General features: G+C 44.6%; 1 protein-coding gene across 1 annotated transcript in view; it reads right to left on the bottom strand.

Moving 5' to 3' along the window:
- Positions 1-14493: 14493 nt before the first annotated feature.
- LRRC1 (leucine rich repeat containing 1) overlaps positions 14494-16452 on the bottom strand; it is a 120598-nt gene continuing 118639 nt past the window's right edge. Inside the window, exon 14 of the mRNA XM_016198040.2 lies at positions 14494-15989. Within this exon, the coding sequence (XP_016053526.2) occupies positions 15831-15989 (159 nt within the window). The 3' untranslated portion in view covers positions 14494-15830. The remainder of the gene's footprint in view (positions 15990-16452) is intronic.

Below are 16452 nucleotides of genomic sequence, written 5' to 3'. Positions count from 1 at the left end.
CGCCCGCCTCTAACAAACCCTTCTTCAGAAATACCCCCGTGGGCACCAGGGGCGCTGCAGCCCATGGGGACGGGACCTCTGAGCAAGCTGGAGAGGGACAGACTGGTCAGCGAACAGGAGCCTCCAGCGCTCAGACAGCTCAGGCTCAGCTAATGCGGCAGGCACAACCCTGGCAGGAGTTTTTACTGACTGATGATTCAGCCTATAAACTAAATCGATAGTTATAAAGTTCCTACAAAGAACACACAAGACCCGGATGGCTGAGAAATGAGCTCTCTTGAGTGTTCAGGGAACAGATAATTCTAAGCTTATCCTAGTTCTTTCAAAGAAAGGTCAACAAGGAGCGCTCCCAACTCATTTATGAAGCCTCCATAAACTTGACACTAAAACCAGACCTAAACATTATAACAAAGTTAAATTCCAGTTCATTTAGGAGTCTAGATGCAAAAATCCTTAACAAAACATAAGCAAGCCAAATCAAGAAATGTATAAAAATAATAATACATCATGATCAAGTTGGGTTTATTCAAGGGTGCAAAACTGGTTCAACATTAGAAAAATCGAGTAATATAATTTTCTATAATAACAGATTCAAAGACAGAAACCATATTATCCTCATAAGAGATGCAGAATAACCTTTAATAAAATCAATAACCACTTATGATTTAAAAATAAAAGACTCTTAGCAAACTGGGAATAAAAGGGAACCTGCTTAATCTGATAAAGTTTATATATTTAAAAATGGTGGTGAATATCTTGCTTAATAACCAAACATTAAATGGATTCCCTTTAAAATCAGGAACCAGAAAAGATACCCAATATTACTATTTTCTATCTATTAGATTAGTAGTATTTGCCAGTGCAAGACAAGGGGGGGAAATTCAAGTTGTAAGGATTGAAAAGAATGAGATCTCCCATTATTTGCAAATAACATAATTATCTATGTAGAAACCCAAAAGACTTTATACTTGAAATGCTAAAATTAATAAGATAGTTTAGCACGTTTGTAGGATATAAGATCAATACACAGACACTATTTAATTTTACAAGCCAGCCATGAAGAAAAGACTCCATTTCTGATAATGGCAGATGAGGTTAAGCTGTATTATCCCTCCTACTTAAGACAACTGAAAATCTACACAAAATATATAATGTTTTCTAGCTTGGAGGACAATAAAATAGTAAAAGATTCTAGGCGAAGATGTAAAAAAAAAAAAAAAAAAGACAGCAAGCCAAAGAGGCCACCAAGCATAGGAATTCAGAAAGATTAAAAGTAAAAAAATGGGGGAAAGCTAATATGGTGGATTAATAGCACATAAAGTAGACTTTAATGCAAAAAAAAAAAAAAGACTTTAAGAGATAAAAAACAACAAGATTTCATAAAGATAAAATATTTATTTCACCAGGAAGAGTTGAAGGTTAAGTAATAACATGGCTTCACACTGGGTTATAAATCAAGCATCCACAAAAGTATACCCGTTGCATGGTTCCATTTATATAAGGTTCTAAACCAGATAATTTGAAAATTCTTACAAAAGTGGCAAAACTATGGAAGGAAGGAAGGGTGGAAGAAAAGGAGAGAGAAAGGGGAAGGGGGAAGGGGAGAGATTGACATGAATGTCAGAATGAGGAGGGGCGATTTTGAACAGGGAGAGGCACTCGGCAAGCTTCAGACAATGTTATAGTTCTCAACCTGAGTAGTGTTACCTGGATTTACCTTATAATAATTTGTTAAGATGTCCAATTTTTAAATATGTGTTATTTAACAAGAGGTTTAAAAGATAGCATTTGCAATTGCTACAAAAATAAGATTTTTTTTTTTAAAATTATAAATCTTTATGGAAAGATATTTAAAGGATCTAAATACATGGGAAAACATGGATAGGAAGTCTCAATTTTTCGAAAGATACCAATTCCACTCAAATTAGCATATAGATTCACTGTAATATAAATCAAAACCCAAACATAGTCTTGTACAACTTGACAAGTTGATTTTGTAATTTAAAAGAAATAAAGAAGGGAAGAAGACTATACGAGTCAAGCTTCAAACAGAGGAGCAGAATTTATCTATCCATTTTTCTAGAGAGAGATTTATTATAAGGAATTGGGGACGAAATCCCTAGAGGAGGCGTCACAAGCACAGTGGAACGCCACAGGCACTGGCCAAAGCTGTCAGTCACAGGGAGAACCTCTTCTCTCTCCTGGGGAAAGCTTGGCCCCACATTAAGGCCTTCCAACACATCCAATCCCGCCCACCCCGATAATCCAGGATAATCTTCCTTAAAGCCACTGATCAGAGGCTTTGGCCGCATCTGCAACTTCACAGCAACACCTAGGGTAGTGTTTGATTGCATAACAGGGACTGTAGCCTCGCTAAACTGACAGGTCAAAAAAGCCATCACAGGAAAATAAGACTTATCTGCAGAAACAGGCGACTTGGCTCCCTGCTGCGGAGGCCTATGGCAGCACTGTACTAGTTAGAGCTGTGTGGTAGTGAGTGGCACAGGGAAGTACCGGGAAAGAAGAGAGCTAATAACACTGAAGCCTGTGTACAGTGTTACCTGAAAAATAATGACCTACCTGGCTCTGCAGATCGGTGAGGAAAGAAGAGTTACTCATCCAATGGTGCGGGAAGAACCTGCTATCCTCATAGAAAACAACAAGGTACAACACGGGGAATACAGTCAATGACGTTGCACTAACTGTACGGGCCGGGTGGCTACTAAACTTATCGAGAGGAGCCCTCCGTAAATTATGTAATTGTTTAACTAACCACCGTGCCGCACACTTTAAACTAATACCAAGTAATACTGAGCATCAACTGTAATGGGAAAATAAAACTGAAAAAGTAAAATAGTGAAAATAGACTCCTATTGATAGGGTAAGAGAATAAAAAATGCATACTAGCACACAGGTTAGGAGCTGCTCCGGGCGGTGAGACGGCCGCTAGAAGTTTAGAAGTGGAGAAAACAAAACGTAACCCGAGCTCTTCTCAGTGAGAGAATTAAGCAGAGTTGACCAGGTCCTTTGAGAGCTGCTGTGTGGGGAGATCGGGAGATGGTCGAGGTGCATCCTGGAACCACCAACCTGCCTTCTAAGGAGTGCGTGGGGGGGTTCTGAGTTTATTGTGCTAAGTGGTCTGGGCGGGTGGGGTGGCGTGGAGTTGCTCCAGGTTTCACAGAAGCCACGTGCGCCAACAGCTCTTCTCTCCCCCCCCCCACCCCGCCTTCTTCCACGCAGGCTGTTCCTCTACAAAACTCGACCAGAAAAGTCAAATATCAGTTGGAAGGGCCTCCAAACCTTTTGTGTGCTCGTGGCGTCCAGCTGTCCCAGCATGGTCTTGAGCGAGAGGGACGCGGGCCCAGGCCCGCAGGTAGCAATGGGAATGCAGGCAGGCCAGGTGAGGGGGGGATTGCTAGGCGGGACGGAGGGGACCCTGGTTTCTGGCTGGGATAACTCGGTGTGTGGCGGTGTCTTTGACTGAACAAAAAACACACAAAGAAACACATCTGCAGAGTGCGGTGTGGGGAAAAGTTTGACTATTTGGGGTATCGTATTTGAGATATCTGCTCATTCAACAGGAAAAGGGAGAAAAAAGAGCCAGAAAATGAATCTCTATCCATGCTCAAGATAACAGCTTTTCTTCACATTTTAAAGACAATCAGTAAGCAACTGGGAACATGGAGGAAAGGGGAGGTCCTTGAAGTTTGGGTGCAAATAGCCGCCAAAGTGAGCAGATGGACAACGATTGACAGGACATAGGCTTCTGACGTCAAGGTCAGCGGCGTCCGGCTTTGGGGCCCGATTGGACTGTGCCCGTTTTATGAATGAAATGTTACCCAAACCTGCGTCTCCCGTCCCTAGCCCTTGCAGCGCCCTGTGGAATAGGCCCTGTCGCGTTCACTGCGCAGATGCCGAGCCCTGGGGTAGTCAAGGACCCTCCTCGGGCCTCACATCGACTGTCACCTAGACAAAGCCTTCTCTGACTCTCCCACAGCACCCTCCATCCCTCCCCTGCAGCTTTTTTGTTATTCTCAACCTTATATTTCTCTACTAACAAGACCAGCGGTTTCCACGAGGACAGGAACCCTGTCTTGTCCACCGTTATGCGCAGTGTCTTCCAGAGCCCAGCTTATTAAACGAACCCAGTAAAGAGCAGAGGACTGGTGACAGACTTCAGCTGGTGGTGAGGAGCGAAGCTGATCTGAACCTGGTCAGGCCGCTCTCGGCCACCCAGGCGGCCTCGCCGGGCACACGACTGCAGTTGTTGAGCACTGTTTCTCCCCCTGGGCTCCAGTATGTCCCTTAGGAACCCCCTCCCGCCCCCAAGTTTCTCTGTCCTTTCCTTCACTTCTTCCCCTTTCCTTCCCGCCTTCTTTCTCAATTCTGTCGCTCTTTCTTGATCGGCTGCATCTCCTCCTCTCACAAATGGCCTAAAATCAATACAAATCGGGGAATTTAGCACCATCATAAAAACTGAAACATCAGCACAAAATAAAGCAAAAATGCCAGCGCCTTTAAAAATAAAGACTGTTGTTTTTATTTCGAGAGATGTATTCCCAAAGAGCCAAACGCTTCAAAATTCACGTAATTCAAGTTTCCATTTTCCATAGAAGTAAATTTAAATTCTGGAGATGTGTTCCCAGAGTGTATAGACACACAAGCGCCGTAACCTCAGGGCCTCATTAGGGTGGGATTGATATTACAGCCACGTCGCCAACATTTTCCCACTAGCCTTTTCTGATTATACAACATGGTTTATAATTGAAGAGGGAAACTGTTTTACTGTTGCCTCGTATTTTCTAAGCATCCGTGCTAGTATTTTGCAAAGAACTTCCTCCTCTGTGAGGATGGCAGTGGTTGGCACAGTGCGCATTTTCATCTGGAGGCAGGTTTGCTGGCACCAGCACCAGCACCAGCACCAGCGTGAAGCAAATGCTTGCATAACATTGTCACAGGATGGAAACCAAAGATGTCGAACTTGTCTTCCAGGAGAATTCTTTGCAGAAGTACCTATGCTCATGAACAACAGTGCTGGTCACATGAACGTGATGAGGAGAGCAGCTATTTCTGTTTACAAGATAACTTTTGCTGTGAAATGAAAATAGCACAAATCTAATCTGCAATTTACTCTGCTAGCAAGCTTGTTTGGATGGCGTTGGGGATGATTATAATTGTTTAATTTTTCTGTGCATAAAATGAGACAATTTTAGACGGCATATTTGAAATGCACATGAAACGTAACCATCTATATTTGATGAACATCAGAGGGGCCATGCCACTGAAAACATTTTAGCCAAGTAAGAAGGATTATGTTTTTATTTCTCCTAGTGTATCCCCAGCTGAATGCTGAAAGCATGCTCTGACTTTATGTTTTTAAGTCGATGATGTAGAAACAGAGACTGAAAAAATTAGGTTGGGCAACTATCTGCCATTTTGTAAAATCACTTTTAAAATATTCTCTAAGAAAAAGTATAATCTGACCCCTCCAGCCCTGGATTAGCTGAAATTCATTTAATAAAATGTATCATCAGTGGTTTAGTCCTGATTTAAGAGGCAGAAGACAGCAAAGGCCTTCACTGGGTTAGAAATTAGACTGTATAACAACCAGAGAGGAGAAAAACTAGAAACTGTGTACTTCAGGCTCAGAAGACAATTTAGGGCATTTGGAGTCAGGATACAATCCAATTTAATAAATCAGCGATTCCTAATCTCCTGTCATGAGATACAATAAATGCTAATAAAAAAATAAGTGTTAACAAACTTTCAATTATGAGGAAAGCCCGGGGATGAAAAAAGAAAAAGAAAATCCTGAGTTCCAGAAGATAAATCATTTAAAATTGAATACTCAGAAAAATTACCAGAATGTCTAAGGTCATTGACACCACATCTGTTGTGGCTGCCACAGTACCCAGCACCTATGACCCTTTCAGAGCTTAGGTGCTCGTGGCCCTGCTGTCCGGTAGGAGTTGGCAGCTGACTGTTCACCCCGGAGTCCCTGTCCTTCCCCCACCCCACCCAGGAATGACCACTGAAGGGAGCTCCCTTGCCCAAATTTATGCCTCCTTTCCAGCAGCCAAGCGCTGAATCAAAATGCCATCCTGAGCTAAGGCTACAGCAGGTAGTAAGTAATCATTCTGCAATATATAAATGTATCAAGTCAAGGCACTGTACACCTTAAACTTACACAGTAGTACATGTCAACTACATCTCAATAAATCTGGGGAGAAATGTCCATCGGGCATGACAACACGGAAGCCTGGTGGCCTGGCCAGAGTGGTTTCCATGGGGAATGGAGGAGCGTCCACAGCACTGGGAGGAGAGGTGTGTGGAAATTTAGAAAGAGCACAAAATAGACCTCTTTTCAAGAACCTTGGCAGAGAAAAGGGGACACAGGTAGCTATGGAGGGGCATTAAGGTCAAGTTTTATTGCTTATTTAAGATAGGTCTTAAACAAGTTTATAGAAGCAGCTGAAATACAGGGCAAAGTGGATCATTGATTCGTTGACGGAGCAAGCTAAGCTCTAAGAGAGAAAGGGCCAGCAGCGTGGCTGGAAGAGCTAGCTGTGACCAAGTGAGGTCTGGGGACAGGAGAGGGCCCAGCATAGATGCTGCATGGGTGCGTATAGTGGGGAATGGAGACTGGAGGTTCATAGATGAAAGTCTGACTTTCAGGCAGTATCTAAATATGCTGCCTCAACAAGTTTTAAAATAGCGTAGCTTTTCCTACAAGATGCTAAATGATTTCAATGATGGAGACTACAAGTCACGTAAGAATATTGCACAGCCAGGCCTAGAATGGGGATGGGCCAAAAGGAGTGCGGAGGGTGTGCTCCAGCCCCTGAGCAGTCTGAGAAGGGGTGGCCCTGGGCCAGTGTTGCAGAGCATCCCTGCTGGCAGAGCTGGCGGTGGGACAGGTTATGCTGTTGGTGACAGGGATGAAGGTGCTGGCTCTCTGCGTTCAGCCCCTGTGGGAAGCCAGGGTGTCCAGATGGATGTCTGGCTGTGATAAGCAGACAGTACCTCCGGCGCCCCCTGGTGGCAAAAAGTAGCACGTGGGACCTACAGGCTAGAAGCAGAAACCCCTATAAATATTTTCTGTAAAGGGCCAAATAGAGTATTTTAGTCTTTGAGGGCAATTCATTCTCCGTACATAAACAAATAAGCACGGCTGTGTGCCGACTAAATGGTATTTACACAAACAGGCAGTGAGCCAGGTTTAAATAGGAATATTATTTTTAAAAATTTATAATGTTTCCATATCAAATCATGACTCAGAGAAGGGTATCGTTTATATCGTGATCACTACATTAAACAAGTCTTAAAAACACACAATTTATTTGGAAATCATATGATAAATGATTGTCACTATTATTCAGATCTCTAGGAAAGTGCTTTTACGATATACGTAATTTTGCTTTAGACAATAAAAGCAGAAATCGCTTCAAATGTATGTGTTGATCTATACATTACTATATTTCCACACTAGTTAGTATCCATCTTGAGGAACATCCTTGAGGTGACAAGGAGGATATAATGGGTTTGGGGAGAGGAATGGAACCGTGATACATTTGAGCGAATCGACTTGACTTTGGTTTCTTGGGACACCAAAAGGGTGGTTGCAGGGCATGGAGAACACGGGTGAGGCTCGGGATCCTGACATTTTGAGAGATGCCGTGGTTGAGAGCTTTCCTCCAACAGCCCAGTTACAGCAGATTTTAAGTTTGGAGATTTTGGCTTGAGTATCAGACACAGACACACAGATGAGTAAGACACACAGTTCCTGCCATCGGGCAAGTCAGGAAGCGTTAATATATTCTAACCACGTCTGGCGGCAGCCCTGCCAGCCTTCCCCCTGGGGCTCACCCACAGGTAAGCATAGCTCCCCTTCTGCTATCACTTCCTCTACTCCTGTTTTCTTAGGTGCATTAAAGGGAGGAGCCTAAAGGCCAGCAGTTGGCTAAAAAGACCTAAGTGCTCTTCTGCCTACATATGGAACAGCCAGGTACACGTTTCAGGATAGAAAAAAGAGCTGGCGATTACTGAACGTCCACTATGTGCCATCTTTGTCACCTAATTCTCTAAAACTTCTTGGAGTAGCTATTATTTCCATTTTAGAGACCAGTTAACTGAGACTTGGGGAAATTAAGAAAAATCTCTCAAGGTCACAAAATTAAGTAAATGCCACAGCTGGATTTAAATCCAGCTCCGGTTAACTCCAGGCCTTCTGGTTCTAATACACTAGAGCAGCAGTTCTCTAAGTATAGTCCCGGGACCAAGCTCTGCAGCACGTTAGAAACGCAAATTCCCTTGCCCTAACCCAGGCTCCTGATCAGAGACTCCGGGGCTGGGGCCCAGCGATCTGCTTGAACGCCGCCACCAGGGGACTCTGGTGCACGCTGAGGTTTGAACCACTGCAGGATACTGCCTCCAAAACAAAGAGGGTACAGTGGGTCCTCACTCAATGTCTGGATAGGTTCTGTGACTAAGCAAAACAACATATGATGATAGAAATAAGAGTTAAGTCCCTATGACAGCTCATCAATGTTACAGTGAAATAACGTTGAATTAAGTGTTCTTCAGGAACCTGCTGCCCTGTGGTAGGCGCCAGGTTATAGGATGGTAAGAATAACTCGGCCCCAGTGAGCAGCCTGAGCTAACCCAGGCCACTGAGGAAGGAGACAGGGCAGCCCGGATTTTTCTGGCCACCCAGTGTCCAGCTCTCTGAAGAGCAAAGCAATCTGATCACAGGTATCTGTGAACAGAGGAAAAAACACTTAAGAGCATCATCATATTTTGTTGACATCATTTCCTCTAACCACCTTCGTGCTACATGAAATTGCTATTCTGAGGTGGCGAACAGGAGGTTAAATAATTGGCCCAGGGTCAAATTACGAGAGGTGACAAGACAAACCCTGGGTTTCCAAAGGACTACTTCCACCACACAACCTGGGGGACACAACCTTTATCTGAGGTGGCCATCGGGGGGCGGTGGCGAAGGCAGCAGCCACTGATGTGGAGGGAGCCCGCATCAGACAGGTGCCTCATCTACTGGTGACTTCACACCGCGCACCCTTCGGGCGTCCAGGCGAGAGCACACACGGGTGGGAGTTCCCTCACATCGGCCAGGGCCTATGAAGTGCCTCCCAGCTGCACCTGCCCTCGCGTGGGAAACAGGTAGAGCCGGAACATAACTCCCACAGTCATCTATGGCAAAGCTCCCTGACCTCAGACTTTCCGAAATGATGAAAACCAACAGCAGCCCCAACCTAGCAGCCCCAGCCCACAGCCCGGTCTCGAAATTTCCAAACCAACGCCGAAACTCGCCCCACCCATTAATGCCTCGGGGGCAATGGGCAGGACAAAAATTCAGGAAGAACTCTCAATGCCCAGACAAGTAAGTGTGTTGTTTCGTTTTTCCAAGCGGTGCTAATCTAGGTTTGAACAGGCACTCACACCTCCAGCCGAGCAAGGGCGGGAAGCAGAGCCAGGTGCGGGGACGGGAGCAAGGGCCCTGGGGGTCCGGACGGGATCACGCCGTCTCCCAGAGAAGCCCGCTTTCTAGGTGCTCAGTAGGTGCTGTGCCATGTGTTCTTAGGCAACACATTGCAAGCAGTGAGGCCTCGTTTGTGACTTACCTTCAGAAAGTACCTAAAGAGCAGCGTTTAGAGAGTGTTTACAGGGCATCGGGTATAGGGTGTCGCTCTATTATGCCCGGTGCCAGCCGCGTTTCTGGCCTTCTCTTTCTGCAACCAGGGCGGTAGAGCCAGTTTCGAACAAAGTTAAACACTGCTTAGTCACACAAGTTCGCTATTCTTTCAATTTTCTGCTTCTTTGATTCAACGATAGTCCCTAAATGGGAGCAATCATTATTTGTCACATCTCTCACAACAAAATGCTTTTGAAAGGGAGGCTCTTAAATAATACCTCACGAGTCACCTTTCCTATTTCCCCACACTGCATTAAGGTCAGGTTGCAGCACTATTGATTTCCAAGTGTTCATTATCTGTCTTCTCTCCAAGGGTAGGCTATTAAAGGTGGCGAGGGTAAAAATCATTCCTAACGTATTAGCTCATTCTAGAGCTAACTGCCAATTTCTGGAGCAAGCTAAAGCCCTCTCAGAGATCCGGTTACCAGACTGTCATTTCGGTCAGTGTTAAAAAACATTTTTTTCTTTTTCCTGGTCACCTCTTAACCATATAATTTATCTCCCAAGTTTCTTGAGATTTGCACACAGTTTGAGACGGTAGAACAAAGGTCCCAGGAACATTTTCACAGCACTTACCACAGGACGTGATATGGGGTGGGTAAGGGAGGGGTTGGTGGGAGGGTTTGGCCGGGCAGAGTCATAACATTTGCTACCACAACTAGACACAAAGGCAGGCCCAAGTCCATGTATATGGTGGTCAAGTTCCACCAAGTTCCATGCCCGTCTTTGTTCATAACCTAGGCCTAAATAATTGCAAAAAATTAAAACAGAATCACCACCACTACAATAAATATAACTCTAAATGTAACTACAGGTTCACAGTATTTTCTTTTATACTTATTTATTTAAATGTTTTTACTTATTTTAGAGAGAGGAAGGGAGAGGGATAAGAGAGAGAGAAACATCAATGATGAGAGTTACCAGTCAGCTGCCTCCTGCACGACCTCTACTGGGGATTGAGCCCAAAACCCGGGCATGTGCCCTGACCAGGAAGCAAACCAGTGACCTCCATTCATGGGTTGATGCTCAACCACTGAGCCACACCGTCCGGGCGGTTCACGGTATTTTAGCTGAGGGAGGTGGCCAAGCAAAATTAGGAGTAACTGAAATCAGAGACTCTAGTTAAGAGAAATGTGAATTTGAATCCCAATTTTGTCACTTACTGTTTGAGATTGGAAAAATTAGTAAAACTAACTGAATCTGAATTCATTCTTTTGCAAAAATCAAATGCCAGCACCTACCTCATGAGGTTGTTCTGGAAAACTGAGACTGTGTTCAGTTAGCTTGGTATGTGGCACATAGTAGGTAAGTGCTCAGTGAAACAGCAGCCGTTATAACTCTTGCTTCACTATACCAAGGAGCAGCTCATCACAGCTGACGCTTGAGCAACTCGAATTTGGACAGCATGAGTCCACTTCTGTGCACTTTTCCCCCCCAATAAATACAATCAGCCCTTCCCCTTAGAACCCATGTGTTCTTATCTGTGGGTTTCGCATCCACAGGTTCAGCTAACCGGGACTGAAACAGTATTTTCACATTCCCAGCCGCACATTCCCAACCTCTGATCCAAAATACTGTTTTCAATCCTGGTTGATTGAATCTGCAGGTGTGAAGGGCTGATTAGTCAAAAGTTGGGCAAATTTTTCGACCGCATGTGGGTTGGGGTCCCTACCCCCACACTGGGGTCAACTGTATTTTGTTTAGAAATTAAATGCTGATGCCTCAAAAGGACCTTGGAGGACCAACCCAATCAGATTCTTGTCCGGTCAGAAGAGCCTTGGCCGCCCCGTGACTGCTCAGTCTCACAGTTTAAAATTTCACCATCCTTCTGGCCAGCTGTGAGGTGCAAAACTGTCTCCTACCTTCCACGCAGCCTGGGGAACAAAAGCAACCAGGTCGGGTTCTTCTGGTTGGTTTCCCTTTCCCGCCAGCTGTCAACTTCTTAAAAAGAAAACAGGGCAGAAGATGGGCGTGTCCTCTACACTCCCAAGTCAGGCCGCATTTATTTATTTTACCTGGGGAGGTTTTTCTCCGTGGGTGACCCATTTCTTTACCGTACTTGCCTCTCCTGATCCATAAAAGCCTCAGAGGTCTCACTCTGAGACAGAGAGGAGACCGAACACAGCAAGAGGTGAAAAAGGAAGAAGTTTACCTAAAACCAAAGGTGAACTAGAGATAAGCGAGTAAATAAGCACAACAGGCCAAATCCTGGAACACTGCGGGCCTGGCAGAGGGCACATTGTGTGGAGATCCAGAGACCCTCTTTCAATTAAGAGCCTGAGTTTCTTGGTAGCAACCAGCTTTACCTGGAAGACAGCTGGCTAGGAAGTCCAGTTCCAGTGAGGGGGTTACCGTGAGACCATTGCTAACCTTACCATCAAGTGAGCCGACCTCACAAAGTCAAGTCTCCCCCACGCATTACACAACTCGAGGGTCTGCTGTAGCAGCACAGGTGGGAACATTTTCAGGTATCTGCCAGAGACTAGCGTGTCATCATTCCTGGTGGTCACATGCTGCTGGCTCGGAGGTGGGAACTGCAGAGCTTTTAGTAACGTGACTATAACGACATCAAGACCTGTGACAATAGCAGCCGCCCACTTCCTGAGAGCTGGTTTGGTGTACCCCAGTTAATCCTCACTTTAAACCTGGAAGAGGTCAGACTGCCCCATTTTAGAGATGAAGGCCCTCAAGCCAGTGAGGTTAAGTAGCTTATCCAAAGCCACCGGCAGGCCTGGGATTCAAACCTATGTCCATTTGATTCCAACGGCTGGGCCACCGACTCGGCAATTTGAACCGCGAAGTGCGCCTTGAAAAGGCACGTTCACTCTCCGCTTTTCCTGAGTTTTTAAAATTACCTCATTGTGCAGTCTTCTCGTGAATGTTTTTTAAAACTTAATTTGGTTCCTTTAAAATGGCTCATTGGCCTTGCGTTGGTAGCCGTTCAAGCTGGATGATAGACATAAGGGGATCCATTATATAATTCTACTTTTGCATGTTTTTCATTACCCATAATAAAGTTTTGTGTTTTTTTAACTTTTCTAATTGGCTCTTTGGGACGTTGGGGGAGGGAAGGCCACACTAATTGTTGAAGTGAGATCTCAGCTCTCTGCGGACATCACGGAGCTGCAATATCCCTCATCGCCTCCCGTCAATGAGCAGCTCCAGCGCCGCCCCACCCACCAGCCAGCCGCCCGGGCAGGGTGTCAGTCACTTTTACGAGGCTGGAACTGGCTGTCCCGAGCGGCTTTCGGACAGGGCAGGAGTCTTTCCCAGCCTCCACCCCATCCAGGCGGCGCGCCCTCCCAGGTGTGGTCGATTTCGCAGGGGCGGGCGGGGCAGCAGTGAAAGCTGGTGACGGCGACTCCACCTGCACTTCCTCACCTGTGCCCTGGAACCAGGAAGCTTCCAGATCCACCGGCAGTTTGGCCCGGACCATTCCTCCCACCTTCCCAGAGGAAACAACATCCAGGCAAATGCTCGTTCTAGTTTTCTCACCTGTGCCTCCTCTTGGCATCAGGGATGTTCATTATCTTAGGTGCTCTAAATATGGACTATTTCATCCACTTAGGTGTCATTTCCTTGCTAAAATGAGGAAATCGGGGGCTATGAAAAAAGTAGATGAACAGGTTGTACTCTTCTTTCCGGTTTTCACCCGTCACTCCCACAAGACAAACAGGCAGTCATCACACCCCTCCCCTTCCTGGGGGGCGGCCGGGGGAGGGGGGGCACAGTGCGCAATCACACACTCCCTAGGAAAGCTCAGGGACTTCTGGCACCAGCTCCACAAGGGAGAGGTATCCTTTCAGGTAATTAAGTTTTCCTTATAACGGCAAGAGAGGGCTCCTGGGAAAAGGCTGGCATATTCTCGAATTGGGTCTGACAGGTTGGTGCTGTTTCCATGGTGAAGCTGAAAGTCTGGTCCCAGCACCCTGAAGGTAAAGAGCATTGCAGTGTCACCCAGAATAAACGACTGAAAGTAACTTTCTTCCCTCAAGGAAGGGGGGGGACGACTAAATCTCAAAAACTGAAAGCAAAAAAACAAAACAAAAAAACCCAGGTGAATGTGAAGTACAGGAGACAGGCAAAAGAAACAAATAATCAGGTACATAAAATTTCCTAGAAAAATTTAAACACACGCCATTCTGTCTACGTTTAATCCACTAAAACCATGATTAACTGAGTAGTAAAGCATGAATTTTATATGAAAAGAAACAAAAACACCCAAATACTATGGAAGTTCTATTTGTTCTTGAGGGTCAAGAGAGATCACCTTAAATAAAACCAATGTGCTTATCTATCAGCCCGTGAGTTAGTGGCATCATCTTTATAAAACAAAACAGAGTAGGCCTACATCTTAAAATGGAGAAGATGGGTACCCAGATTAGGGAGCAAGGTATAAAACTGACAAGTCAGAAACCACTTATGTGTCAGGTACTTTCAACTCAATACATAGTTTTAAAATGTACACATATATACAAGCAACTTAAAAGCAAAGTGAATTCAGTAAGTAGATGCACAGTAGTAAAAGAAGGTATCGTAGCAGGTTGACTGAAAGCAGGTTTCTAAGGAGTCCAGTTGGCTAGACGCGACCCCAAAGTTATGAGGCAGAGCTGAAGGCGGGGCAGTTCTGAGTTCCACCCCATGTGAGAGATGAACCAGCCGACCGGTAGGTTAGACATTTAATGGAAGGCAGCCAATGGAAGGCAGCCCATCATCAAAAAACTCGGCCACCTGCTCTCATTTGAATATGCAGAGTGATAATTAATTTTAAAAAGCTGTCTGGCGAATGTCCAGGGTGACTTTATTTCATGGAGAGAAAACAAAAAAAACAGTAACAACATGATTTTCCTAGACACCACATAGTGACTGGCACTTTTCATTCCTCTTTTATCACATCATACAAAAAAAAAAAAATCAAGGAAACATACCAAAATATACCCCACACTCCTTAAATTAGCAGAACTGAAATTAAAACTTGAAGCAGTATTTCTCTACACTTTGATTCAAACTCTATTTACAAATTAAATTGCACTTATAAAGATAGCAACATTTCTAATACAGTCTAGTAGGTTATTTTGCTTTATTGTGGTTTTATATCTCAATATAAAACTTTTAAAGCTTTCTTCGGTAAAATCATACTTTCTTTTGCAGTACATAATTTACCAATGAGTTTCAAAACCAGTTTTCTCTTTTTGTGCTTTTCTGTTCCATTTTATTTTACAAATGGCACATACCTTCCGAGTAGGAACAATCAGACACCGCACTCATTTATAAGAGACTCATTTATAAAAAAGTTAAAGTATAAGATGAAATATTAGCAGCCTAATCCTTTGGTTTATCTTTTTTAAAAAAATCATCCAATATAATTTACAAATCAGTGGTAACTCTTCTTTTTGGTTAAAAACAAATTCACCAGGTAGATCACTAATTAAAATCCAACACTGCTTTAAAAAGTACCGCACTCTGAGTCCTGTCTCACCTCTCAAGGACGCCACTGTGTACAATGGTTTGACATGACACAGGACAAGGTAAGGCACAGTGGATGGTACAAATAAAAACAAATACTTCAGGACTGTTTTTCCTGCACAGATACTAAAATATGTACCGTTTTCAAGATAAAATAACAAAAAAGAAATACATATTTTTTGTTATGAAATACCTATACAAAATTTTTAAATTTACACCATCTGAGCTGCCAAAAAGGTTTAAAAAGGTATCAGTTTTCCCCCATACATAAAACTCTCTCTCATCAGTAGGTCCAAGAGAACTTGGGTTCAGAACGTCCCAGCACTTGGTGGAGGGAAGAAGATCGAGTTCCCCTTCTTGCTCTCCCTGCCCCAACATAAGACAACCACAAAAGTCAGAGGTTTACAGTAGTGTATTCTACTTGGTACAAACAGCTGAAGTTGAGGGACAGAAACAAAGTCACGCTGGGAGGCCACTGGTTGACGGGTCAGAGTAAGGCACTTCCGCGGAGAGAAGAGCATCCCTTCACTCGGCGACGCAGGGGGGCGAAGCGCGGGGTTCTGGTCAAGAAAGAGGACTTCAGGAGCCTCCTCAAAACACTGGAACGTCTCTACAGCAGGGGAAGACGTGGGAGGTAAAACCTGGAGGTGAAATTCTACACAGAAGTGGTCACGCGGTCAATGGCATGATTGACCTCGTTTTTGTTGGAATCCAGTCCTTTAGCAGCATTCATGTCATTCCGCAAATTCTCCACTGTCTTTTTCATATTCTTTAACTCCCCTGGGTGTGGGGTGGCTCGCCTCAGAAGGGTTCTCTAGAAACAGACAGTGGAGTGAGTGTTTCAGTTTTATTTCGTTTGTCTTCCAAACATGCAGCTCCTGGGCGGCAGCTTCCAACACAAACCTGACCTTCCTGCGCACAATGGGTCCGAGCTAAGGGCAGCTGGTGACCAACGGCTTCCTAGCAGCTAATGGGAGATGGCGCGTTGCACACAACTTACCTAGTCAGGACGGAGGATCACTTTTGGAATAAAAGAATATTTTTTAAAATACTACATTACTGCATGGTAACTATGAAGTTATCATGCAATATCGTGAGATAAAAAAGAAAAGATTTACAAGAGGTACTTGTGGGGTGTGAAGGAAAAATAAAAAGGAAGGGGTAAAAAGTTCTAATTAAAATCACTATACTGTTCTGTCACCCAGCGTGGCTCCGGCTTCCTTCAACCCTTGGGGCGGGGAGCTGAAGAAAAGGGCAGCAGCAGGACGGGCGCCTTT

This window comes from Miniopterus natalensis, chromosome 5, assembly GCF_054644295.1.
Source record: "Miniopterus natalensis isolate mMinNat1 chromosome 5, mMinNat1.hap1, whole genome shotgun sequence".
In the NCBI taxonomy this organism is placed as follows: Eukaryota; Metazoa; Chordata; class Mammalia; order Chiroptera; family Miniopteridae; genus Miniopterus; species Miniopterus natalensis.
Note: the sequence above shows the minus strand (reverse complement) of the source record. Positions and strands in the feature narration are given on the sequence as shown.